Raw genomic sequence first — 22613 nt, 5'->3', positions numbered from 1 at the left:
AAGTTCACCTGCTCGTGGTTAAGAACACACCGCGGAATGCGCGTACGTATGTATTCTCGCCCCCTAGTTATTTTGTTTGCTCTTGCCAACTCGGTTTTTTGTTTGCAAAATACGGTAGGCAAAAAGGTTGGTGCTGGGGTAGGATTTTTTACTACCCTTATTTCACCCTGACCGGAACTTTTACCCGGACCTTTTTCCCGGGTAAAACACCAGGTCAGGCCAAACATCCGGGTAAAGCAAGAGTGTGCATTGAAGTGATATTTAATAGCAGTGTTTAATGTAAGTTATGGTGTGTGTTGAGTTATGCAGGTGCGTAGCTCGACGATTCAGCGCGTCGCAGCATGATCGCAGTCTGGGGGCTAGAATGACCACTCCTCCACGCCATTTTCTTCATCTGGATCGTGGTCACTGTCCGAGTCAAGGAAGAAGTTGTAAGTGTTAGCGTGCTCATCAATTTCCTGCTGCAAGTCTTCGGCCGACTGCGCATTTCGGGGTGGCTCATCTTCCTCCGAAGAGTGATCAGCTGATTCGACTGAGCCGTCGGACTGGTCGCCAAGCTCATCATAGTCACCTTCATCTTCCGACTCAGGCGGAACTTCAAATGTTGCTAAGTCGGGGGCAGCCGGTAACTCAATGCGTGGTGGACGCTGTTTCTTCTTGCGTAGATCTCGCGTGATGTTGGCTTGCCGCTGCGCGTAAGCAGTTGAAAATTTGGCAATTGTAGAAACAAAGTGTCGAAGCTTGGGGTGGGGCTTGAACGCGGCGTTCATCTCCTTGTTAAACCTCTCCAAGGGGTTGTTTGTGCGCGCCACGATAGTATTGGCGATACCAAACACATTCCACTCTGTGATGTAGTATCGCTCAAGCCAGGTTTTTCTAAAGTAAACCCAAAAACGTTTCCACTCACGGCGTGAGTATGGGCAATTGTAGGATTGAGCTTTTTGCCGGTGTCGCGGTAGATGAGATGCAGGATATCGTCGTACATGGACTCAGTCTGGGACGAAGTATACCGGTGTGAACAGGTTACGCGCTGGGTCATCCACCATTAAGATCAAGCACTGGCGAAATCCTCGTGGTACAGATCGAAAAGTACCGTCGAGGAAAAGAGATACGCTGTTGTAGAGTAGGAGCTCTTTCAGCGCAGGATGGGCCCTTAGAATCGGGGTGGGCCGTCACCAAATGGAACCGGAAGAATGGGATGGCCGAGTCTTTCACTTTGGAGAAGGGAGGGACTTCCACAACTCCGTGAATATCACCACCGTAGTATCGGCGGCGAATGCGACGGATACGCCCGATAACTTGCTCCTCTGTCAATCCGTCTAACAGCTCTTCTCTATCGGGACCGTAGAACGCCTCGCATACTTGCTCCCAAATGTCGCCCTCTGGCATTGTTGGATTTTGGGTTGCTAGCTGATCTGTAGTTCGTTTCATTGCGTCGGTCTCATCATTGAGTTGCCCATTCAATACCGGGACCGGACGGCACGTGTGCTCACCCTCCACCCACCAAACAGCGGCCGGGGTTACTTTGAGCGTGGCCTTACAGCCAGAAGTCTTCGAAGTACTGCAGCGATATGCAATGTGCTTCTTCGAGTACCAGTTCTTGCAATATCGAAAGCCCTTGTAGATCTTGATCGTTTTCGACCCTCGCTTTTTCTTGGCTCGTGGCATGGGTTCCTGGCTAGCAGGGGGTAGCATCACGTGATCACCGGCAGCTTGGACTTGGTCAGATGGATCATCAAGGGACAGCGCTTGCAACTCGAGAGTGTTCCCACTCGCATCATTGCCGACCTTGCGACGGACGGAGCGCTTCATCTTTTGCTGGGCACGAGTGCCCTGGCGGGTCATCTAGACGTCTCGAGAGTTGGTTGTGGTTGAACAGGGAGCTGCGTTTGTGCGGAAAGCAGGAAGATGGTATGTGCTGCTGCCTTACCAGTATTGCCATGGGGCCTTCCCCTGGGGCCTTCCCATGCGAGAATGCTGCGGATAAGTATAGTTTTGTGAGAGATTTGGATAATAATAGTTTCTTAGAGTAGATGGCGATGTAGATGATATATATGCCCGCATGAACTTGGCAAATATATCTTCTCCGGGTTATTCTCAGGTCATTGAAAACATGCGCTCTTTTTCACTAAGAAAGAGTTCCGGGTAAAAGTTCCGGTCAGGGTGAAATAAGGGTAGTAAAAAAGGTAACCGGTGCTGGAGGCCAGGCTTCATCCTTTTCGTCATTTTGGAGGTCAATTCGATCGCTGTTCCGGCCAGTGAAGGCTTAGCTCCCGCCCAGAGGCGCGGCGTGTCCGCTTATTGGTATTTTTGGAGTGATATCACTGCGACTTGTCGAGGTACTGGCACGCGTAATACAAACTAAGTTGGACCCGCTTGCTCAAGCACGTTGTTGCTTTCCATTTTTGGTTAGTACTCGTTTACACTCGATGTATGGCAGAGATTGCTTCGTTGGGTGTTGCTGCGGGGCGAGTTTTCGCTGGATGATCGCAATGACCACCAAATTGCGAAGGGAAATAGCAATAAGTGTCCGGGCTGCCGTACGCATGCTTTCAAAATAGTCCATCTGCAATTTCCAGATCGGCGTCCAGGATATTATCATTGGCAGCACACCGGAAACACCAATTAGCGCATACACGCCCAGCATCTTCGTATCCGTAGGAGCTAGGCATCTTTTTTTGCCGCTAATGTCTTCGCTGTCCATTGCAATGACCTCCAAAACAACGAAATGGGTGAAGCCTGGCCTTGAGCACCATTAATCGTACTCTGTTCTGCTAAGAGGGATTAGCAAGGCTAACATAAACAGCTAGGGACGAGATACGTACGCGCATTCCGCAGTGTTCTGTTAACCACCAGCACGCGAACTTCGCCCTCGCCCACTTCAAAGTTTGGTCCGAAGTACCTGGTGTCGTTAATGAACTTGGTAACATCCATCTCCTCGAAGACTTGCATTATTCCGCCTTCATCGAGTAGAACAGGGTGGCGATTCTCATCAAGTGTTATGGCTGGTATATCGCTCGCGTCCAGCCAGTCGCCGTCCTTCTTCGCCATGTAAACGCACAGTCCTAGAGTGGATGCTGGGTACTTTGAAGACACCATCTCGGCTGTGATTTTCTTCAGCAAGAGCTCGACAGGCATGGCTGGATCGACTACGACGTAAAACGAGGCTTTGTCTGCGAAACTGTAGCAGTGAACCGGAATGCCCGATGCTGACACTTTAATGTGGAATGCACGCCATCTTCCGTCTTTTTCCTCGCACTGCAGTAGTATTTGTCACGCCGCTAAACATCAATCGTTCAAGCCGTCTTGATTTCCACGCCGATAAGGTCAAATAAATTTTGTTTACGCTTTCGGTCTAGGCATCAAAATGCACACGTGCACTACGTAGGCTCCGCGCTCATAGCTGGCTGCAGGTGATCGATTCTCTCTCTTGCACCTACTTTTCTTCCTTGGCGCATGCCAACACAGCGCTGTGCTGACCACCAGCTTCAATCTGAAGAATCTCGGCCTCGCCAAACTTCTTGTTCTTGCCTTCCTTGCCATACGTGGCGTTCGACCAGTTCAGTTGGCGAGGCTTGTTCTCGTCCTGATCTAATCCGTGGCCAAGCTGCAGCATATCACCGTATCCCCACGAGAAAATCGCGTCGCTCTCGGTGAGCGCCAGCGCGTGGTTGGAGCCCGTAGCGATCATGCGCACGACATTGGAGCCGCTGTTCTTAGGCTTCGGGATCGTCACCTTCTGCGGACGGTCCTTGAAGTCGCCGGTGCTGCAGGTGTCGAGCATGCCGAGCTGGCCCGAGTCGGCGCGACCGAACGTGTATACGTCGCCGTCATTGGTGAGGACGACGGAGTGATGCTCGCCTCCATCCACAAACGCGACGTTCTTGAAGCTGAGATCCTCCACAAGCTGCAGCTCGGAGCAGTTGTCAGTGCTGCCAATACCCAACTGTCCGTAGTTGTTCAGTCCGCACGTGTACAGGTATCCGTTCGAGCTCAACGCGAACATGCTGTGGTACGAGCCGCATCCAATAGACTTGACCACCGGAAGCTGGTCCTTTCCGAGCATCACAAGCTTCGGCTGCAGGTGCTCTTTGTACACCATCTCGACCTTGTACTCTCCGTCCGCGTCCTTCATCTCCGCGTCCACCTTACGGCCCAGCTGGCCCATTTCACCCAATCCCCACGAGTACACTCGGCCGTCATTTGTGCGCGCAAGGTTAAAGGCGTTTCCACACTTCACATCGGCGATATTGTCCAGCGCCTTGATCAGGAACGGGCGCGTCTGCTTCTGCTTGAACGCGGCCTTGGCCGACGGCGCGTCGCACCACTGCTTGCCCTCCTTGTCACGGTAGCAGCCCCACATGTACACCCTGCCTGCGAGCGTCACGACGGCCGTGTGGCAGTCTCCGCCCACGATCTGCACGGCGGTCGCCTGCTCCGGACCGAAGCCGTCCACCTTGCTGGGGGTGTTCTCGTCCCCGTCGCGGCCCAGCGCGCCGTCGTCACTGCAGCCCCACGTATAGACCTCTCCGGCCGTGGTGATCACAGCCGAGTGGAGGCCGCCGCAGGCCACGCGCGCGATCTTGAGCTTGAGCTTGAGCAGCGGGCGCACCACGCGTGGGAACTTGACCATGAGATCCTCGTCCTCGCCCTCCACGCCGTGGCCCAACTGGCCGCAGTCGCCGCTGCCGAAGGTCAGCAAGTGGCCCCCGCGCGCGCCGAACTTGGCGTCGATCTCGCGCGCGTAGCTGACGTACTCCTTCATGTTCTGCGCCCAGCTGTCGGCCTTGTTGTGCGCCCATTGCGCCTTAATGTTGTCCACGAAGGCGCGGTTGAGCGCCGCGAGCTGCCGCGCCGCCTCCTGCGGGCGCGAGGTCGGCGTGGCCGACACGATACGGCGCGCCCTCAGCACGTTAGGCGCCGCGACAGGGAAGCCTTCAGACTCGCCGTCGGCGGCGGCGGGCGCCGCTTGAGACGCCTCGTACTGCTCCTTGGACACGCCGACGTCGACCCGTCCCCTCTTCATGGTGCACTTTGTCAATGGCTCGGGTTCGATGGATGGCGAAATGGTTATGTGGCGTACACAGAATGATGTGGTATACACGAAAGTGGGATTTATTTACTGACAAATTTTAAACCCAGTTATGGGTTTTGACTTGCAGGCAGGTCAAAGATGTGGGTTTTATTGGTTTTATTGGACGCACGCTCGGCTATTGCAGTTCCAGGAACAGGGGACAGCGTGGCTAGCTTTGATGTAGTTGAGGCATTGGACATACCCGATGCATACGCTTTGAACGCGTCTGCGCCGGTCGAATGACGAGGCACATTGTAGCTCTCTTCTATGACTGCTTTTGTGTCGTGACGCAATTCTACACAATTGGGAGCTGAAGATGGTGGAGCTGCCTGGGCTCAGACAGCTGACGTTGGCGCTGCTGGATGGACTTCAGCGGGCTTCGCCGCCGCGGCTTCCTCGCCGCGCCAATATTTCGTGTGAGCTTGGGGCAGCTCGGATCGGGCCCCTGCATCCCGACCTGGTCGCGGCGCGCACGGCGCTAGCCGCGTTGCAAACGCCTCGATAACGAGCCTCTCGGCAACGCGATCTTATGGGCGTGACGACCCGCAGGATCTTGCGCAGAGTCAGCATTTGAAATGTGCTCGCGGCGCGACGACCGTCACGACGGGGTCACCAACGTTGGACCGACGTCAAAAAAGGCAACTTCCGGCAATCGCGCGGTACATGCGCAGCCAGACAGCAACACGGCAATGCGACGCTGTAACCGCAGCCACGTGGCGGAGGCGGTGTATCCACAGTCTACATGCACATACAGCAACCATCGAGTATGGCTGTCAGAGGCTGAGAGCGGGGTCCGGGGTCAAATTTTTCGCGCAGAGTGGGTAGTGCCACCTTTCGCGGCGTGTTCGGCCCCGATTAACGCGGCAGTGGGCAACTCAGCAGCCTTGCCGCAAGGCCCTTGCGGGTTAAACGGATTTGCTTGGTGTGCACTCCTGGTTGGTGAGTCCACCGTGCGCGCTGCTCAAAGGCATCGCACAAGCAGGATAGTGCGAGCCTACGACGGCGTTGACTTTTTGGATTTTTGTCAAATTCGGATTTTCGTAAATTTTCAGTGCACCAATCCGGGTGGCGGTGGAGCGGACGCGGAGTAGGGGTACGCCCGGTCCGTACCCTGGCGCAACGAGTCTGCTTGGCGCCGCCTTGACTTGCATCCACTATGTGGAGCCGCCCCACAATTTTTTTTTTGCATCACGGCCCTCTCTTCCCACACGCCAATACTCGCGGCCCCGCGCAAGCCCTACTAGGTACTAACCCCCTACGTACTGCCGCCGCCATGGAGCTCATGGACCAGACGGGCTCGTGCAGCATCCGCGTGATCGACCTGGACGACGGCTCGGTGCGCGCCATCTCGTGGGACCCGAACGTGCCCGACCAGGTCTTCGAGAGCCTCGTGGAGTCGCAGCTGCGCGCGCAGTTCGGCGTGTCGGACGAGGCCTGGGTGGACCTCATCGACACGGCCAACTCGAGCCTCGTGCACATCACCAAGGACGTGCTGTCCAACGTCAAGGACTCGCTGTGCCTGTGCCTGTCGCCCAAGACGGAGGCGCTGGCGCCCATGAAGACCAGCGAGGTGTTCGAGGTCGTGTTCCAGGACCGCGCGCTCGGCATGACCATCCGCGAGCACAACGAGAGCGTGATCGTCAACCACTTCAAGCGCAAGCCCGACGGCGCGCTGGGCGAGGCCGAGGCCTCGGGGCTCATCCAGCCCAACGACGTCATCTACAAGGTCAACGGCGCGCGCACCGTCGGCCGCAGCTACGACAACGTGGTGCAGATGCTGCAGACGCAGACCCGGCCGCTCAGCATCCAGTTCTTCCGCCCGTTCCGCCGCGAGGGGCTCTTCGCCGTCGAGTTCCGCGGCGCCAGCCTCAACATGACCATCACCACGGACGACGTCAACGTCATCGTCAAGGACCTGCCCATGGCGCACCCCAACATCGTGGGCTACGCCGAGGCGCACGGCGTGCGCATCTTCGACATCATCCACGCCGTGGACGGGGAGGTCATCAACGGCCTCGAGTACAACCGCGCCATCAGCCTGCTGAGCCGCAGCACGCGCCCCATGGTCGTGGTCTTCGCGCGCTCCAAGGTCATGCCCCCCACGCCCGGCCGCGCCACGGGCGTCATGACCAACCGTTTCTCGTTCGCGTCCACCGTGGCGCCGTCGCCGCGCCCCAGCAGCATCGACGGTTTCGGCTCGCGGCGCGGATCGGGCGCGTCCGCCATGAGCGGCGTCGACGGCGAGAACATGATGGTGGAGGAGATGCTCGAGTTCTGCGAAGGCCTGGGCAACGACGGCGTGCTGAACCCCAAGGAGGTGGAGATGCTCAAGGACCTGGTGCTCGCCATGCGGCCCGACGTGTGCAGCGCCGTGAAGAGGAAGAACAACAACGCGATCGTGGCCATCGTGCGGTCGCCGTTCATGCGGCTCTGGGACAGCCTGCTCAAGACCCGGGAGAGCATCCTGCTGGCCGGCCCCGTGTCGCTCAAGCGCAAGAAGCGCTTCCACCTGCTGCTCACCGACCACGAACGCCTTCTCTTTGTCAATAAGGACACTAACTTATTAGAGGACGAGATCATGTGCTCGCAGATCGTGACCGTGAGCTCGCGCTCCAAGTACCAGGAGCTCACGATCTCCACGAGCAAGATGGACTACGTGCTGATCGACAACTTTATCGGGCCGGTCATCTGGGTGCGCGCCATCCTGCCCTTCACGTGCACGCAGGGACTGCTCAAGGTGGCGAGCAGCAGGCGCTTCCTCGGCTCCAAGAAGCGGTATTTCGTGCTGCGCGGCAACCGCCTCACGGGCTACAAGAAGGAGAGCATGATCCACCAGGTGGGCGCCAAGAGCAGCACGATCTCCCTCGCGGACGCCACCATCGACATCACGGACCCGCGCAGCCTCAGTTTCATCATCACCACGCCCGAGTTCAGCCAGGCTGGCAAGAAGCTCATCCTCACGGCGACTTCGACCCGCGAGTACAACAAGTGGGCCACAGCCTTCAAGGCGCAGCAGACAACGTCCCCTACCACTGCGGCGTGATCATAGCGAACGGGGCACCGCTGCTTCTTGGAGCCAGCCAGCGTAACTCAGCTCAGCTCAGCTTAGCTCGGACATCGACCACGAGCGAACGGAGTGAGTGGAAGCCAAGCCTGCCTTCAGGGCAGCACATCGACAGGAAATAGTACTCTGCAGGAACCAAGGGAGGGGACTGCGACGAACACATTGTGCACACTGCAGTGAAGTGGAAGGGAAAACGCAAGCTTGTGGCAGCTTGTGCTGTGCTTACAACGTACGTATGGGATCAATGAAGCCAAATACAAAAGTTTTATAGTAATCTACTTCGCTCCGAGTAGCTCTTTGTCTTTCGTGTACGCTTCGACCTCAGCAGCCAGAGCTTGGAAGTCCTCTAGGGGGGTCAAGTACGCCCAGGTCTGGTAGAAGACCAGCTTCTTCTGCACGGCCGCTAGTTTCTTGACTGCTGCCTTGCGTTCCCTCTTGGCCTGCTTGTCTGAGTCGGTGCTGGTACCCTCGAGATCGCGTTGGTACCGCTCCAAAAGCGCACGCATGTCGCTGAGCGCATCAAGCCGGAACACGTCAGTGCGTAGAATTTGCTGTACGTCCTGAACAGCCAACGCAGTCGCTGCCGAGCCCTCAGTAGACTGCTTCTCCAGACAAGCCAAGCACACGTGCTCTACGGACTCGTAGCGAGCATCCGCACTGAGCACTTGACACATATCAAGCAGCAGCAATGCCGCTTCTGCGACGTCTTGCGCGTAGTCGCCGTTGAACGCTCGAAGCACCAGCACATATGCGAAGAGCACTTCCACCAAATGATAACGCAGGCAGGGTGAAGGTTGCCTCCCACCAGGCAGCAATGCCTCCATATTCTTCGGCACCTTCTGCGCGTCACTGTTCGTAAAGAGCCCCACAGGATAAAGGACCGTCGGCTCCACCGTCACAGCCCCTTCCGTCTCAAACTCCTCCTCCTCTTCAGTATTCTCCTCGCCGCCGATCTCCTCCAGTATCAACTGGCGTCTTCGCGCCGACGTCTCGCTCCGGTACTTGCGTTCGCTCATCAACCACCACGGCGACCAGAGCTGCACAAGTTTGCCCAGTCGTCCATCGGCCACTTCTCCAAGGAACTTCCTCCTCTCCTCAGGTGTGAGACTCTCCAGCGTCAGTTCTCCAGCCGCATCCAGCATCGCCAGCTCCTGCATCCTCTGGGCCAGCGCTTCTTCATCGTCATCTTCTTCTCCATCCGCCAACTGCTGCTGCTCCTCTTGGAACTTCTGCACCCTCTCCAGCAGCTCCTGGATGCTCTTCTGCTGCTTCTTCTCGTCGTCTCCTCTTGCATTCGACGCTAGCTGCATCTCACTACGTACGTGGCTCTCGAAGAACTGCTCCGTGCAGCCCTCGCCATGGGATCGATAGCAGTCCACACTGCAGTAGGGAGTGTTGCACCGCGGACAGGTATATCTCGCCTCGCGATTCGTGCACACGCGGCACACTCGAGCAAGCGATGCATTAGACACCGACGGACCTTCTCCCAGTAGCGGCGCGGCCGAAACATTAGGCGAAGGCTTGACGCTCGTACGCAGCGAGCCAAAGCGGATCGGCACGCGCTCCATTGGTGACGTCCTGAATGAACTGAACGGACGTTTTCTACCAATGAAAGTGTAGCCATTTCGCTGCGCGTTATGTGCACTTGCACTTCGGTGGTCGACTAAAAGCTGAGCTACCACGAAGCTCTGAAGGGGCAGTACCAGACTGTGAGCCAGCGCTTACGGGCGTCGATGATGGCGAAGCACGAGTGGAAGCGGGAGGAAGGGGCTTGGAAGAGCGCGTCGCCACTCACGCGATACACGCGCGAGGTGATCTCGATGTCGCGCTTCCGATTGGCGTCTGCGATGCTCTTCTTGACTGAAATGAGTGCGCGGTACAGAGTTCGCGTGGCGTCTTCGTACGCTTCCACGCGCGAATCTGCTTGACGCAATGCCCCACCGCCGACTACGAGCGCGGAGAAGAGCTGGAAGATGAACTCTAGTCGTTCGTCGTCGGAGAAGACGTCGCAGTTGTCCGAGTCCGGGTTCGCCAGCATCTCCGTGAGCAAGTCGCCGGCTGTGCACCCGTCGAAGTCTTCGTCGATGCAGCCGCGGATACTCCCGTCGCGCGATACGATGCCTGCTGCATTGAGCTTCTCGAAGAACGCCATGCTCGTCACACTGACGCGCAGACGCTCGAAACGCAGCGAGGAGCTCCCGCCGCAGTTTTCAGGTTTGATTGTCAGCACTTTCGGGGACGACGACGAGTTACTGTTGAGGTGTGCTGGAAGCTACAGATTCACCGAAGTATTAGGAAAATCTACACTTCAGCAGAGGTGGGGGGCTTCGTACCAGCAGAATGCGATGCACGCTTTCGTCCTGGAAAAACTCGGTCAGCAGAGCCTCGTCCGCTTCGTTGGGCAGTCGTCGATGCACACGGAAGCGCTGCAGCTGGAGGGAGTCGCTCAGGTTCCATTGGAGCAGCTTCTGTCGGATCTCAAAGTCGCGCAGCGCTGGAAGTGCGTCCGGAAGGTGCTCAAATGGCCCCGCCGGCGCCTTGAGAGAGCCTGCATCTGCATTGCTAGCGCCGTTGTCGCTCGCCTGAAGCTGTGTCGGCATGGCTCTTAATCTGCTCGCTGTTGGGTCAAAAGATTTGTGTCGTTTTCGTCGACGAGTCGGTAGTGACTTTTCGAAGCAGCACCTTCAGTCAATTCGAGTCAAAACGAAAGTTGTTAAGAATTATCTCCTCTCTTGCACTTCGATCGGGGAAGAGGGGCTGCAGGACGCACAGTGGAGGTGCGTGCTCTTACTTGGCGAAAGTCTTGCTTCGAACCGAGAATACGACCAGCAGCGGGTGCCCGTCCAGGTGCACCCGCATCGAGTCGTTATAGAGCGGCACGCGGAACCTGACCTCGCCTTCCTCTTCCTGACGCGCGATACGCTTGAGTGATAATGTGCAGTGCCCGTTGATCGACTCGTTCTTCACCCAGACCAGCATGTGTAGTTGCTCCAGAGGCCGCGAGTGCTGGATCACAGCGTTGAGCGACAGGTTCAGCCCATTGGAGCCGTGGCACCGCTCTCCGATGACGTCGCACTGCTTCGAGTCTTCCCCAACCAAGGGCGCAACGATGCGGGTCTTCTTGGGTACCACCACGTTGGTGTCATTCCATATCAACTGCATATTGAACACGCGCAGAACGGTTGACACGGGGCGGTTCTGCGCCTTCATCTGCCGGACAACGCGAGCCTGGTCGAAATGACTCCCAGCCGCCGCGTTTGAATACCTGTCTCCTTCACTTTTGCCGCTAGCCGTAGAATAGGATCGCGAGTTCCGTCGTGAAAGCCTTCGCGGGGATGTTGACGCCAGGACATCGCTGTCGTGCTGCAGGAAACTAAGCACAAAGGTTCCGTACACTGGACTGTGATCGCTGACATCCATACCGACGCCGTGGTTGACGGACCTGTAGTTGTCGATTAGTCGCGGCGTCTGCTCTTGGGAAGTCGGGTCAAGCACCTTCTCGGGAATCAGCTTCGAGTCACTAACTAGCAACGAGTGAATTAGGATTCGATCGCACCAGCCGGGCACACGCTTCTTTACTTTGCCTCCCTTATAAAATGGCTCTTTGTACAGCACGCGCCAAACGAGTGAAGGCCACAAAGGCAACGACTCGTTAACGACTCCACGCTTGGGAAACTTCTTGTAAGTCGGATAGAAGTCTGGGAACTTGTGCGGCTCCGTGAAGCCCTCGAAGACGCCCCCGTTGCGGCGATCATTCAATAAGCCATCAAACTTGTCGTGCAGCTCGAGATTGCGGCCTTCCTCCAGCATGTGAAGCACCATCTGCGGGTCCAGCAACACGATGCGGTAATTCGTGTCTCCCATCCACACCACGTGATGGAACTGCTCGGTCAGGTCAAAGCTGTAGTGGCCCATAACGCGTCCCAGGCTGGCGTTCAAGTTCCGGATCTGCTCGCGACGGTACGTATCATTCCGTGCGTCCAAGTGGCAGTTCACAAACACAATGGTAGTGTGGTTAATCATGAGCGCCACAGCGACGCCACCCTTTGAGCCACTCGTGAGCTTGAACTTATGCGCACCCGCTCGAATCAACTTGATCCTGTCCTGAATGTCAGCGCAATAGAACACGGCCATGCCTGTGAATTTGGTGCCCACGAAAGCTCCGTCACCACGACCGTGGACCGCATCGATCACTGCATCAGGAGGCTGATTCTTGTGGTTCACCGTAAAGTTGCTGTTCTTGAGCTCCATGCGGTAGTATCGCGCCCCACGCTCATTCCGGTTCAAATACGCCTCCACAGCGTGATACACATTCTCCGACACGCCCTCCTGTACTCCAAGCACATACAACTGATACCCATGCGGCAGAAAGTTCTGCAGCATTGTCGCCGAGCGCTGCTCGTCGATGATCCCTTTACCATCATCAAACGGGTCTGCTGCGCCCATGTTCCACGTGCCCACCCACATCCTCACGTCTCGTACACTTGTCCGCTTACTGGCCTTCAATCCTGGGGACGCAGTAGGCAACGAGAAGCTCCCTGCTCGTAGCCCCGCCTCAAAGTACGACCGCGGTGACGTAATCGGCTTCTCCGCCTCTTCAAAGCTTTCATCGAAACTTAATCCCGAGCTCTGCTGCGCCACCACGGAGGAGGTTTTCCGCCCTGCTGACTTGAGCGCGAAGTGCTGCGAGCGCATGCTGGCGATGTCTTCTTCGGTCTCGGAGCTCGTGCGCTGGAACGAGTCGCTCTTGCGCGAGGAGACCTCATTCGTCAGAGCCGTAGTGGCTGACACGGGCGCTGTTGTTCCGCTCTTGTTCGCGCCGTTAGCCTTCGTACTGGATGCTGCAACGGCAGGAGGGGGCAGCGTGCGCAGTTTCTCAAGCATGAACTCGGGCTGCTCGAGGTCCGCCAGGTTGTTGCAGCTGAAGCTGCTCTTGACATTGTTGGCGCCGTTCCAGTAGCCCGAGCGCAGCTTGGCCGCCGCCTCCGTCGCATTGGCCGCGGACGCCAAGCGCCTCGTGCGCGAGCGGTGCGACGCGGCGGCGGCCTCGGCCACCGTCAGGCCCGTGAAGCCGAAGCCATTGGTGCAGCTGCGCGACTTGTTCAAGGTCGCGCGCCGCGTCTGTTGTTGGTCCTCGGACGTCTCGCCGGCATCCGACTCAGCTGTTAACCTGAGCGCGCCGATCTCTCCGCCGGCGAAAGACTTGGGCGGCTCCTTGCCGTTCTTGAGTCGGAAGTTCTCGCGCTCCAGCTCCTGCACGCGGCGGCTGAGGCGCGCCGCCGTCTCCGCCCACTCGCTAGAGCCGCGGCGCGGCTCCGCAGCCGCTTTATTGTGACCAAATCCCATGCTGGCGTTGCGGCGCAAGCCCACAGCGTCGTCTGCGCGGGCGCCACTACGCCGCCTCTCGCCCGCGTCCTCTCTGCCGGCGCTCGTGTTGCGCGGCGGCAAGCCTGGCCTCCCCGCGCGCGTGTTAGCGGACTGCGGACTGCTGGTGGCGCTGCTGCTGTTGCTGTTGCTGGCCGGAGACTTGGCCGGCTGCTTCTTGAGCTCCGCGGGCTGCGCGCTGGGCGACGGCCGCGCCGGAGACGTCGGCGGCCCTGGCACCGACGCCGCCGGCGCGCGCGCGGGCGACACGAGGCGGCGCACGTCCAGCGTCTTGGTGGGCGCCGGTCCCAGGATGTCCTGCAGCTGCTGCAGCGTGGCCGGCTCCTCGATCTGCGAGAACGCGCGCGTGACGCGGATCCGCGGGCCGCCGGCGGGCTGCGCGGCGTGGTCCATGGCGGGCGGGCGGCGCTGCTGTTGAGTCCTAGTAGTGGTGGTGCCGTGCTGGTGCTGCGGGGTTAGGACGGCGGATTAAGGCGACTCTCCCGGAAACGGCCCGGGTTCTTAGTTTTGGTGAGCTGAACCCACTGGCGGCGTGTATAGGGAGTTTTGTATGGCGCGCGCGGTTCAACATACGATTGTGTGTGGCGTGCCGCTGTATTTTCAGAGAACGGCGAGCAAATCAACGCAGGTCTCGATTAGCCAAAAGATCCCGCGACGACAAGTTTGATGTAGACCGAGGAGGACGCGTACGGATACAAGCGCTGCTGCTGCGGCCTCCTTACCAGCCGAGATCAGTCGCTGGGTGCAATAATATTGAACGCCTGTTACAGTACGAGGCACGCCAAAGTAGGTATCCGGCCGCACCAGAACACGGCAATAGTACTCGCTTTCCGCCGTCAAGATCGACGTGTTTGTTACGCACATCGAAATGCCCAACAGACAAGCTGTAGACACAAGCTGGTGAACGAGAGCCACCGGTGTGACGAAGCGTACTGTATTTCACTATTCAAAGCCCTTCCACTGGAAGGCTTCCAGTGGTTGCGGGTGTTCATCCTCCAGCCTGCCGACAACTGCAGCCACCATCGAATCAATGACGTTCTCCGACCCAATTTGCTTGCGCCTTGAGTTTGTTCGCGTGGCCTGGGGCGCCATCTACTGTACAAGCCGGACGATCCAGCGACCGAGAACGGGGCCAAAGGCGGGAACTAATGTGCGCATGACAACAAGTTACCTCCCGTTAATTTAGTAAGTGTTTATTAGACCATAATGCAAAATGCAGAAAGAAAGATCCTGTACTCGTTTGACTATTGCTTCGCCGGGCTGAAAAACTGCAGGATAGATGGCTGGTTGGGTTTCAGTTTGTTCTTCTGCTTTCGCGGTCGGCCCGGCTTGCGTTTGCTCTTCGGGTTGCTTGGAGTCGTCGTGGTCTCGTCGGTGTGGTCAGCGCTCTGGACAGGGGCATTCGCTACGGCATCCAGCACCGATGGATAGTAGTGTAAGTGCTGCGGAGAGATCGAGAAATACTTCGCCGATAGGGACTTCATCTTTTTCTCGGTCAGTTCTTTGATTTGGTGGCGAGGAAGCTGCACATTGCGCACGGATGCCTCCCATATTGTGCTCACAGCTTGGCCGAACAGGTCATTGATCACCGCCTTGCGAATAGAGTCGGTGCTGTTTGGATCGACCATTGCAAACACAATTGCGTCCTCGTCCGGTGTGTCCACGGTTTTGCGGGCTGTACAGACTCCTTGGTCCATCTCGAACAAATAGTTGGCTGTATAACCTGCCGGGGGTGCCTTAAAATAGTGGTTGTCAGAGTTGGAGAGTTGGATCCAAGAGTCGAATCCAAGTAGACTACGATAATTTCATTGGACAAAAATTGACTGGAGTCCAGTTGATCTACTGGAAGGTAAAACCTTCCAGCTCCACCTGGAGTGGATCCAAGTAGTGTGCACCACACCAGAACACGCCGGAAGATCGCGCACAACCGCAAGACCAGCATGAGCGGGAAGACAATGCGCGCCAAGAAAAACCCGATATTCTGGGATCGTGACGCTGTGAAGGAAGGCAAGTCGTCTCTACAGGTCGTGTTCGACTGGCTCTCAACCGAGATAAACTACAACAAGTGGCGAGGCAGTGACCGCAACAACGGAAACACCAAGGAAGCTCTGCTGAAAGAGATTGTATCGGAATTTAAAGCCGTCGGAATCGAGCATCGCACCACCGGTGACGTCCGAGAGAAGATAAGCGCGATCGAGAGGCAGGTTCGCGAAGCTGTCGACTTCCAGGCGCAAACCGGCTCCGGCATTACGAGCGAGGCTACCCTGCGAGGTGAGGTCCTCAAACGCTGCCCGTATTACTTCAAGCTGGCTGATGTATTCGATTCCCGGCCCTCCGCTCGCCCTAGCATAACGTCAGACGGCATCGATGAAGAGGAGGAGGAGGCGAGCAGCTCTAATTCCATTGTTCAGCGCGGTGAGAAGCGCCCACTCGCGTTAGATGACGACGACTACGATGCGAAGCACCAGAAGAAGGACCCTGTCGAGAAGTTGCTGGACCAGCAGCTCACGGCAAGCAAGCAGAGAGCGCAAAAGACAAACCGCATGTTGCAGCTCCAGGAAACCAAGTTGGAGCTGAAACAGCGCGAAATCAAGCTAAAAGAGGAGCAAGCCAATGTTGATTTAGTTCTGAAAAGAGTTCAACTCGAGACAGCGCAGCGCGATGCCGTCGTGCAACTGGTACTTGCCCGCAAACAACTTCTTTCAGCCGTGCGAGGGACCAAAACTGTCGTGCGACGCGAATTGATTGGCTAAAATTTACAGTTGTTGTAGCCATGTGTCAAAGACAAAAATCCCCCAAAAGCCAAGGCACCTCACATGTGTACAGTAGCCCCAAAAAGTCTGTACAATGGAAGTACATTCAGGGACGGCAGCAGTACGATGAGGGACGACACGCGAGTACAATTGAAGACGATTATAGCAGGGTCCCTACAGATGGATTCCTTCACTTCAGCTCTCGCCACAGACCGCAGCACTCGGTGACCCACCATGGAGCTTCCGGAAACCAGTCTCCTGTACCAAGCGGCCCTCGCCGCGGCCAAGTTTGCGGATCAGAGGCTCGAGAGTCGCACGCGGACGGACTACAACGGCAGCCTTCGTCGAAACGCCGCGTTCTGTATCTCTGAAGGCTATCCCGACCCACTCAAGCAGCGCTTCGTGCAGCTCCCAGGAGTCCTCGCGGCGTACATCCACCAACTAGCGACGGCCAACACAAGCCAGTGGCCGGCTGAAAAGCTTCGCGCTGCGATCAGCTGACACTACACAAAACCGGAGATGCTTGCGGGCGGCCATCCCCACGATCGCTGGGTTGCCGACACGGCTGCGGACGGAACTCTTACCCCGCGAGGTAATCCCGCCAAGTCTGCCACCATCTCGCAGATTCTGGCCGGGTTGAGTAATGTGAAGAAACGCGAAAGGACCCCCAAGCGCGCCTCCCCGATGTCGCTGTCCATGCTCTCAAAGATTATCGCCTTCCTGGAGTCGGACCCGATGTTCAACAAGACGATGAGACTGTGGGTTTCGGCGGTATGCTCTCTCGCCTTCTACGGGATGTGCCGCATCAACGAAGTCCTGCTGATGAAGAAGGGAGACATACAACTTGAGCTACGACGCACGTCTCGCAAGACCGGGGCCGCGATATGATTTGGCTGCTTCACAATCCGTGACCGAAAGACCGACCATGACCCCCTTGCCAGTCGAACGTATTCGCTGCATCTTCTCCCGAAGGAAGAGAAGGCCGCTGAGGCGCTGACGTATCTGAGCCGATGGTTCCACAACGCGCAGACGGAGCTACATCACAGGTGGAGCAGTGACGACTACGCATTCCCCTCGCTGACGAAGATTCCTCGTGGTGGAGCGAAGCGACAGCGGTGCGCCGGGAATGGCGGCAGGGTTCCATTTGCCAAAGTTGGGATCAAGTGGGGCACACAAATGAAGGACACCAACTTTACGCAAGTTCTCAACATCGTCGCTGCGGCTGCTGGAATGAAAAGGAGTGTTCTTGGCGACGAGATCTGGTTTACGTCGCACTGCTTTGATCGGGGAGGTGCTCAGTACCGGTTCATGTTTGCTCCTGAAAAAAGACGCTGGTCGCTGAAGCTGGTGAAGTGGTGGGCAGGGTGGGCAGGGTGGGCACCGAGTGAGAAGGCGGAGACGGTGACGCGGTATCTTCTCGATGATGTCATGGACCGAGAGGAGAATCAGCTTGGAGACTCGCTGGCTCCAGATGCGGACGCATGCATCACCGCTGCGTCGCTGGATGGTTTGCAAGACATTGACTACGGACGCACGTACTCCGATGCAGACGACGATCCACAGCTCAACCCCACATATGCAGCCCCTGATGAAGTTCCCCCTGCATTGCATCCTTCGACCATCGCCGAGCTCAAGGACACTTTACTGGAAGGTCTCCGTGGTATGATACAGGGCGTCGGATGTGGAAAAAACGACACTCAAGAAACGGAGGACGGTGAACACGCTGAAGACACTATTGCTACGTGTGATGGAACTGTTGTGGAAACCGCTCACCTCGTGTCTGAGCTTCCGGATGCCAAATCGTGGCGCGACTACGTTCATCAGTACTGGCATCCAAATCCTGCGTGTCACCAGTACCGAGCCGGCGTGGGCATGCTTCCACATGAACGCAAGATACACAGGTCGCGCCTCTCCAGAATGAAGATCATCGCGGAGTTTATTCGAGCAGAGTACGACGATGGCCAAGACTTTCAAGAAGGATTTCGGTGGCCGTGTCCAGGGAGAGTTGACGGTCAACAAGATACTTGCTGCGATTCGAGCGAGTAGACGCGATGTACCCGCCGTCGTCCTTGATTGTACTTTAGTCGTCCTTGATTGTACTGTCGTCCTCCATTGTACTGTCGTCCTTGATTGTATGATTGCAAACATACCACCATCAATAAAAAAACAATTATCTGATATGTATTTTATGCATGTGGGACCCTTCCTCCTTACCTTCAACTCCCTAGGCTTCGTCGCCGGGATTGTAGTCCCCGTCCGAGTCCGAGGAGCTATCGAAGTCGCTCTGGTGGTACTCGTCGGCGCTGTTTTCGTCACTCCACCCGTCATTTCTTCCTGCGACGATTCCTGGTCTTCCGTATAGTCGAATGCGTTGTCGTCGTTGCCGCGATATCCAGCTTGAACGTCCTCTGCATCAGATTCGTCGGAAACAAACTCAGAAGGGATGGAAAAGGGATGATTGCACACGGGGCACTTCAAATCCCTGCTCCTGAGATTACCCAAGAATTGCGCGTTGTACTGCACCAAACAGTCGTAGTCGAAGATTTGGCTGCACTGCGGACCCTCGAGCATCGTTCCAGTGACGATGCGCTTACAGACCGTGCACGTTGGTGGCGCATCCACATGCCTGACAACCAAAACCTCGTCATCTTCAACGTAAAGTTGAATTGGAGCTCGGCAGTTGCTGCACCGTGATTTGTTCCTTCACGCACTACCGGTGGTACGGTTGGCGGCATGTCTCACGCTCACACACCCAAATCTTGCTGTCGAGAGGGAAGAGACAGATGTTGCAGTCTGTCACACCGTCTCTCCATTGCACATTTTCTGCTGCATCTTCAACTCTGTCTTGCCCATCTTGCTCTTGGCTGTCACCCTGGGCTTGATCCTCCTGCCTTTCCGGAGGCGGAGCGCCCAAATCGATCTCATTCCATTCGAAATCAGCAATTACAAGCAAGTCTAGAACATCTTCACGTCGTACGGGTGTTGACGTGTCGTCAGTTACGCCTTCTTGCCCATCCGCGTCGCCTTGTTCCCCATCGCTGCTGTAAAGTAGGTCATCAAGCTGATTACGCAGCGGTTCAGCCGAACCAGACGCCTCTTCGTGATCCCGGCTGTTGGTCGCAAGGGATAGGGCAGGAGCGTTCGGCGAGTCTCCCGTCGCATCATCCGGGGCATCATCAGTGACTTGATCGCGGCGTTGTTGATGCCTCTGGCGGTGCCACGCCGCATCCCTCTGGCGCCTCGCATCAGCGACCTGATTGCGGCGCGCGATACGGTCACCCAGTGGAAGACACCGGGAGCCTCGCTGGTGGCGCCCGAGATGGTGGCGATTTCCTTTCACCCACTGCCAGCATATCTCGCACAGCTGACATGGCTGAGATAGAACGCCTCGACAGGATCGTCGTTGATGCAGACGAAGGTGATCGGACCGAGCGAAGTCGTGGAGACACGTCTCGCAAACGTATTCCGGCGAGTCCGCTAGAAGCTCTGATATATCCATACTAACATCAAAATAATTTTAGGTATTATCAAATTGGATCAAATTACAAAAGTCTACACCGACGTCGTCGCACGTGCGCTTGGAGGTTGTCGCACCGGGAGATCTGAGCACTTCGCGGGAGATTCGATAGTGAAACCATGATTTTGCGGGCTGCGCGCAGGTGGTGGATTCCACTGGTGGGAAATGTATCCATAAAGCCAGCATAACCCTTCCCCTAAATCTGTGTATCGCCTACCATTTCAATAAAAAAGCGTCGGAGTCGACCAACGACAAACTCACCTAGCCCTACCTATAATCGCACACGCTCAACGAAGTCCTACTTCTCGACAATGGGGTTTCCGCCGAAGAAATCGACCGCCTTCTCCCGCCCCCAGCATGATTTGGATGTTCACCAGCTAAACGTCATGCTACGCTAAAACCGCTAGTAAAACGCCAAGTCTCTCAAGTACTCCTGTCTTTCCTTGCCTGTCGAGCCAGCATACGTCAACGGATCGTCCTCGTCGTCGGTCTCTTCGTCGAAGCCGGGCTCAGGCTCGATCCAATCACTTGGAATAGGATCAGCGAGCGCCATGTTATGCAGAATCATACACGCTCTAATCAATTCGATAGTGGCTTTAAGCTGTTTTTTGTTTTATAGCGCGCACCGCAGTCTCCGTAGCAGCGGAAATCGCCCCATGAGCATTCCAATGCAGTGCTCCACGCGGATCCGAATTTTCGCCAGACATTTGTTGAAGTATGTCTCTTTGACATCGAGTTGGCCACCTTGTGAAGTTTTGAACGCAGGAACCAAGACTTGCGAAGGCTGATAGGCAGATCCGCCAAGTAAGTACTGGTCAGCATCGAAGTATTGCTCCTTCGCCAGGGATATTTTGCAGTTTCGCCATACACGGTTGTCGTGGCTAGACCCAGGCCAGCCAACATTTTCGTAGCGAATTCGGAATAAGTCGTCACAAAGCACCAATCCGTTGATAGCGTAAGAAGCCTTCCGAGAATAATAGTCTTCGCCGTGATCTTGGGGCCGAGTTAGCAACGGAAACAGTGTACCATCGATCAGACCAATACACTGGGGCAAGGATGTAGCGTTTAAGATTCTCTCAGAAATCTCGACGCTCGTCAGCCTCAGGCCACATGATCACCTTGCTCCGTAGGCTATTTAGCGCTCGTACGACTCGCTTAGCTAGCAGGTGCTCCGGGGTATGACCGCCGACAGATAGGAAGTCCGCTGAATGACCTTCACCGTCTGTCGAGCCGAGCGTTCTAAGCAGGCCCATCAGATGCAGCTCCACGCTCATTCTGGTTTGCTTTCCTGGTGTACTTCTAAACTCGGCGTTGTCTGCGATGAGTTCACAGACGGCAGTGAAATAACGGCGGGACAATCGAAACTGAAGCTTGAACTCCGACTCTGGCATGTCACTGAGATAGAATTTCACTCTCGAAGGGGGTCGCGGAACACGATGGCGCGAAGTGAGGTATCGCTTGGCCTTCAGGACGAAGTAGACGGCGGCAAGGTCTTCCTGTTCCTCCTGTGCGCTTGATCCACCGGAGTCGTCATCCTTCTGCTCGCCCAGCACAGACTTCCAGAGCTTGCGAACAGTACTGAGGATTTTCCTCTTGCGACTGCTAGTTGGCATGTTGCCTAGTGAAGCGAAAGGTCGCTGACTAGTTTGGATCCATCCAGCTTGAAAAGGTAGTCAAAGTAGGGATACTATGATTGGCTAAAACACCTACTTGGATCCGCCTCTTGGATCCAACTCTGACAACCACTAATATTTGTCGAGCAGATCACCCCAACCAACGTAAAAGGGATGTGAGGGATCATTGTGGTTGAGAAAAACTCCATGGACAATTTTCACCTTGTTAACTTCATCGACAAGCAGCGACAGAGTGTAGATGTTCATTTTGCGAGTCGCTCCACGGCACCAAGCTATCACACGGTCGGCAATGTGGTGTGAGTGACCAGGTAGAAGAAAGTACAGAACCACCTTCTTGTACGGGAAGACAACGGACAACATAGCGAAGAACATGAGCACCACTTTTGACTTGTTTTCTCCCACGCAGTTGTCCAACAAGCTGAAGTCTATTTCAGCGGGACGAATACCATTGCGTGCGTCTGTCTGGAGTGTAGTGAGATGGTACAGCAATCTTAAGCTGCACAGCGCGCCGGCTCCCTTGCCTTGGGCACGCTCGTCGTAGAAGTAGACGTTGTTGCGTTTGTTGGTGATGTCCGCGACCACAAAGTTGTGGATTATCCGGTTACTGTGAAAATAATCTGCAGACGGTCGTGAGTGTCCATAATGGGGCATTGAAATGCCTCCACCAAAGTCTTCCGCTTGAATTTGGACGCGACACGGGATTGAAAGTGGATCATTAACGGCGTCTGTCCCTTCCGAACCAGTATCATCGTCAGGTGGAGGACCCAGATCGTAGGTGTCCGGGATAACTTCGCTTGATACAAGCTGATCTGGAGCATACAAGTTTGTGTATTCCTTCACAAACCGCGACACAAATCGCCGGTGCGAAATAGCCTCCGTGATATGAGTGCGCTTTTCCATCAAGAGAGCATCTCGATCGGCATCAGAGATATCGGGCTGTTGAAGCTGAATCTTCAGTCGGACACAGCAATCACAAACATCCTCTGCTGTTCGAGTAAGCTTCACACCTGGATAATAATAATGAACGTACTGCGTAAAGGGAGAATAGCTCGGAGTCCTTGCTTCAGCGTTTTCACGCTTAATATCCTCGACGTATCTCGCATGTACTACAAGCCACGGCAACTTCGGCTCGGTGAAATACTGTCGAGGACGCCGATGGGCACAAGGGGATCCGTCCTCGAGAACC

The 22613-nt window shown here is 56.1% G+C and overlaps 12 protein-coding genes across 12 annotated transcripts; 3 read left to right on the top strand and 9 right to left on the bottom strand.

Moving 5' to 3' along the window:
- Positions 1-359: 359 nt before the first annotated feature.
- Positions 360-3138, bottom strand: PHYSODRAFT_326600 (hypothetical protein; the record flags this gene model as incomplete). The annotated part of the gene is made up of 5 exons (XM_009522602.1): positions 360-860; positions 908-994; positions 1177-1845; positions 1931-1977; positions 2826-3138. 5 exons carry the CDS (start codon positions 3136-3138, stop codon positions 360-362), a joined length of 1617 nt encoding a protein of 538 aa, XP_009520897.1.
- Positions 3139-3436: 298 nt separating this feature from the next.
- PHYSODRAFT_297207 (hypothetical protein) lies at positions 3437-5026 on the bottom strand (the record flags this gene model as incomplete). Its single annotated transcript, XM_009522601.1, has 1 exon — positions 3437-5026. One exon carries the CDS (start codon positions 5024-5026, stop codon positions 3437-3439), a length of 1590 nt encoding a protein of 529 aa, XP_009520896.1.
- A 1267-nt stretch (positions 5027-6293) lies between these two features.
- Positions 6294-8303, top strand: PHYSODRAFT_359506 (hypothetical protein). Its single transcript, XM_009522600.1, has 2 exons — positions 6294-7145; positions 7392-8303. Exons 1-2 carry the CDS (start codon positions 6348-6350, stop codon positions 8115-8117), a joined length of 1524 nt encoding a protein of 507 aa, XP_009520895.1. The 5' UTR covers positions 6294-6347; the 3' UTR covers positions 8118-8303.
- A 110-nt stretch (positions 8304-8413) lies between these two features.
- PHYSODRAFT_483309 (hypothetical protein) lies at positions 8414-9706 on the bottom strand (the record flags this gene model as incomplete). The annotated part of the gene is made up of 1 exon (XM_009522599.1): positions 8414-9706. The coding sequence occupies one exon, from the start codon at positions 9704-9706 to the stop codon at positions 8414-8416; it is 1293 nt and encodes a 430-aa protein (XP_009520894.1).
- Positions 9707-9813: 107 nt separating this feature from the next.
- PHYSODRAFT_481394 (hypothetical protein) lies at positions 9814-10738 on the bottom strand (the record flags this gene model as incomplete). Its single annotated transcript, XM_009522598.1, has 2 exons — positions 9814-10333; positions 10446-10738. 2 exons carry the CDS (start codon positions 10736-10738, stop codon positions 9814-9816), a joined length of 813 nt encoding a protein of 270 aa, XP_009520893.1.
- A 187-nt stretch (positions 10739-10925) lies between these two features.
- On the bottom strand, positions 10926-13916 carry PHYSODRAFT_485372 (hypothetical protein; the record flags this gene model as incomplete). Its single annotated transcript, XM_009522597.1, has 1 exon — positions 10926-13916. One exon carries the CDS (start codon positions 13914-13916, stop codon positions 10926-10928), a length of 2991 nt encoding a protein of 996 aa, XP_009520892.1.
- An 851-nt stretch (positions 13917-14767) lies between these two features.
- On the bottom strand, positions 14768-15220 carry PHYSODRAFT_326594 (hypothetical protein; the record flags this gene model as incomplete). The annotated part of the gene is made up of 1 exon (XM_009522596.1): positions 14768-15220. The coding sequence occupies one exon, from the start codon at positions 15218-15220 to the stop codon at positions 14768-14770; it is 453 nt and encodes a 150-aa protein (XP_009520891.1).
- Positions 15221-15463: 243 nt separating this feature from the next.
- Positions 15464-16276, top strand: PHYSODRAFT_483752 (hypothetical protein; the record flags this gene model as incomplete). The annotated part of the gene is made up of 2 exons (XM_009522595.1): positions 15464-15664; positions 15752-16276. 2 exons carry the CDS (start codon positions 15464-15466, stop codon positions 16274-16276), a joined length of 726 nt encoding a protein of 241 aa, XP_009520890.1.
- Positions 16277-16510: 234 nt separating this feature from the next.
- On the top strand, positions 16511-18322 carry PHYSODRAFT_326592 (hypothetical protein; the record flags this gene model as incomplete). The annotated part of the gene is made up of 3 exons (XM_009522594.1): positions 16511-16693; positions 16796-17136; positions 17218-18322. The coding sequence occupies 3 exons, from the start codon at positions 16511-16513 to the stop codon at positions 18320-18322; spliced, it is 1629 nt and encodes a 542-aa protein (XP_009520889.1).
- Positions 18323-18500: 178 nt separating this feature from the next.
- On the bottom strand, positions 18501-20346 carry PHYSODRAFT_326591 (hypothetical protein; the record flags this gene model as incomplete). The annotated part of the gene is made up of 7 exons (XM_009522593.1): positions 18501-18579; positions 18618-18684; positions 18775-18902; positions 18991-19508; positions 19550-19609; positions 19646-19727; positions 20225-20346. 7 exons carry the CDS (start codon positions 20344-20346, stop codon positions 18501-18503), a joined length of 1056 nt encoding a protein of 351 aa, XP_009520888.1.
- A 523-nt stretch (positions 20347-20869) lies between these two features.
- On the bottom strand, positions 20870-21406 carry PHYSODRAFT_326590 (hypothetical protein; the record flags this gene model as incomplete). Its single annotated transcript, XM_009522592.1, has 1 exon — positions 20870-21406. The coding sequence occupies one exon, from the start codon at positions 21404-21406 to the stop codon at positions 20870-20872; it is 537 nt and encodes a 178-aa protein (XP_009520887.1).
- A 132-nt stretch (positions 21407-21538) lies between these two features.
- On the bottom strand, positions 21539-22477 carry PHYSODRAFT_487550 (hypothetical protein; the record flags this gene model as incomplete). The annotated part of the gene is made up of 3 exons (XM_009522591.1): positions 21539-21636; positions 21691-22104; positions 22192-22477. Coding segments are annotated over 3 exons (798 nt in total), but the record flags the coding sequence as incomplete, so codon positions are not given.
- Positions 22478-22613: the final 136 nt, after the last annotated feature.

Source organism: Phytophthora sojae (genome assembly GCF_000149755.1).
Source record: "Phytophthora sojae unplaced genomic scaffold PHYSOscaffold_2, whole genome shotgun sequence".
Classification (NCBI taxonomy): Eukaryota; Oomycota; class Peronosporomycetes; order Peronosporales; family Peronosporaceae; genus Phytophthora; species Phytophthora sojae.
The sequence above is the reverse complement of the archived record's forward strand: the minus strand, read 5'-3'. Positions and strand labels throughout refer to the sequence as shown.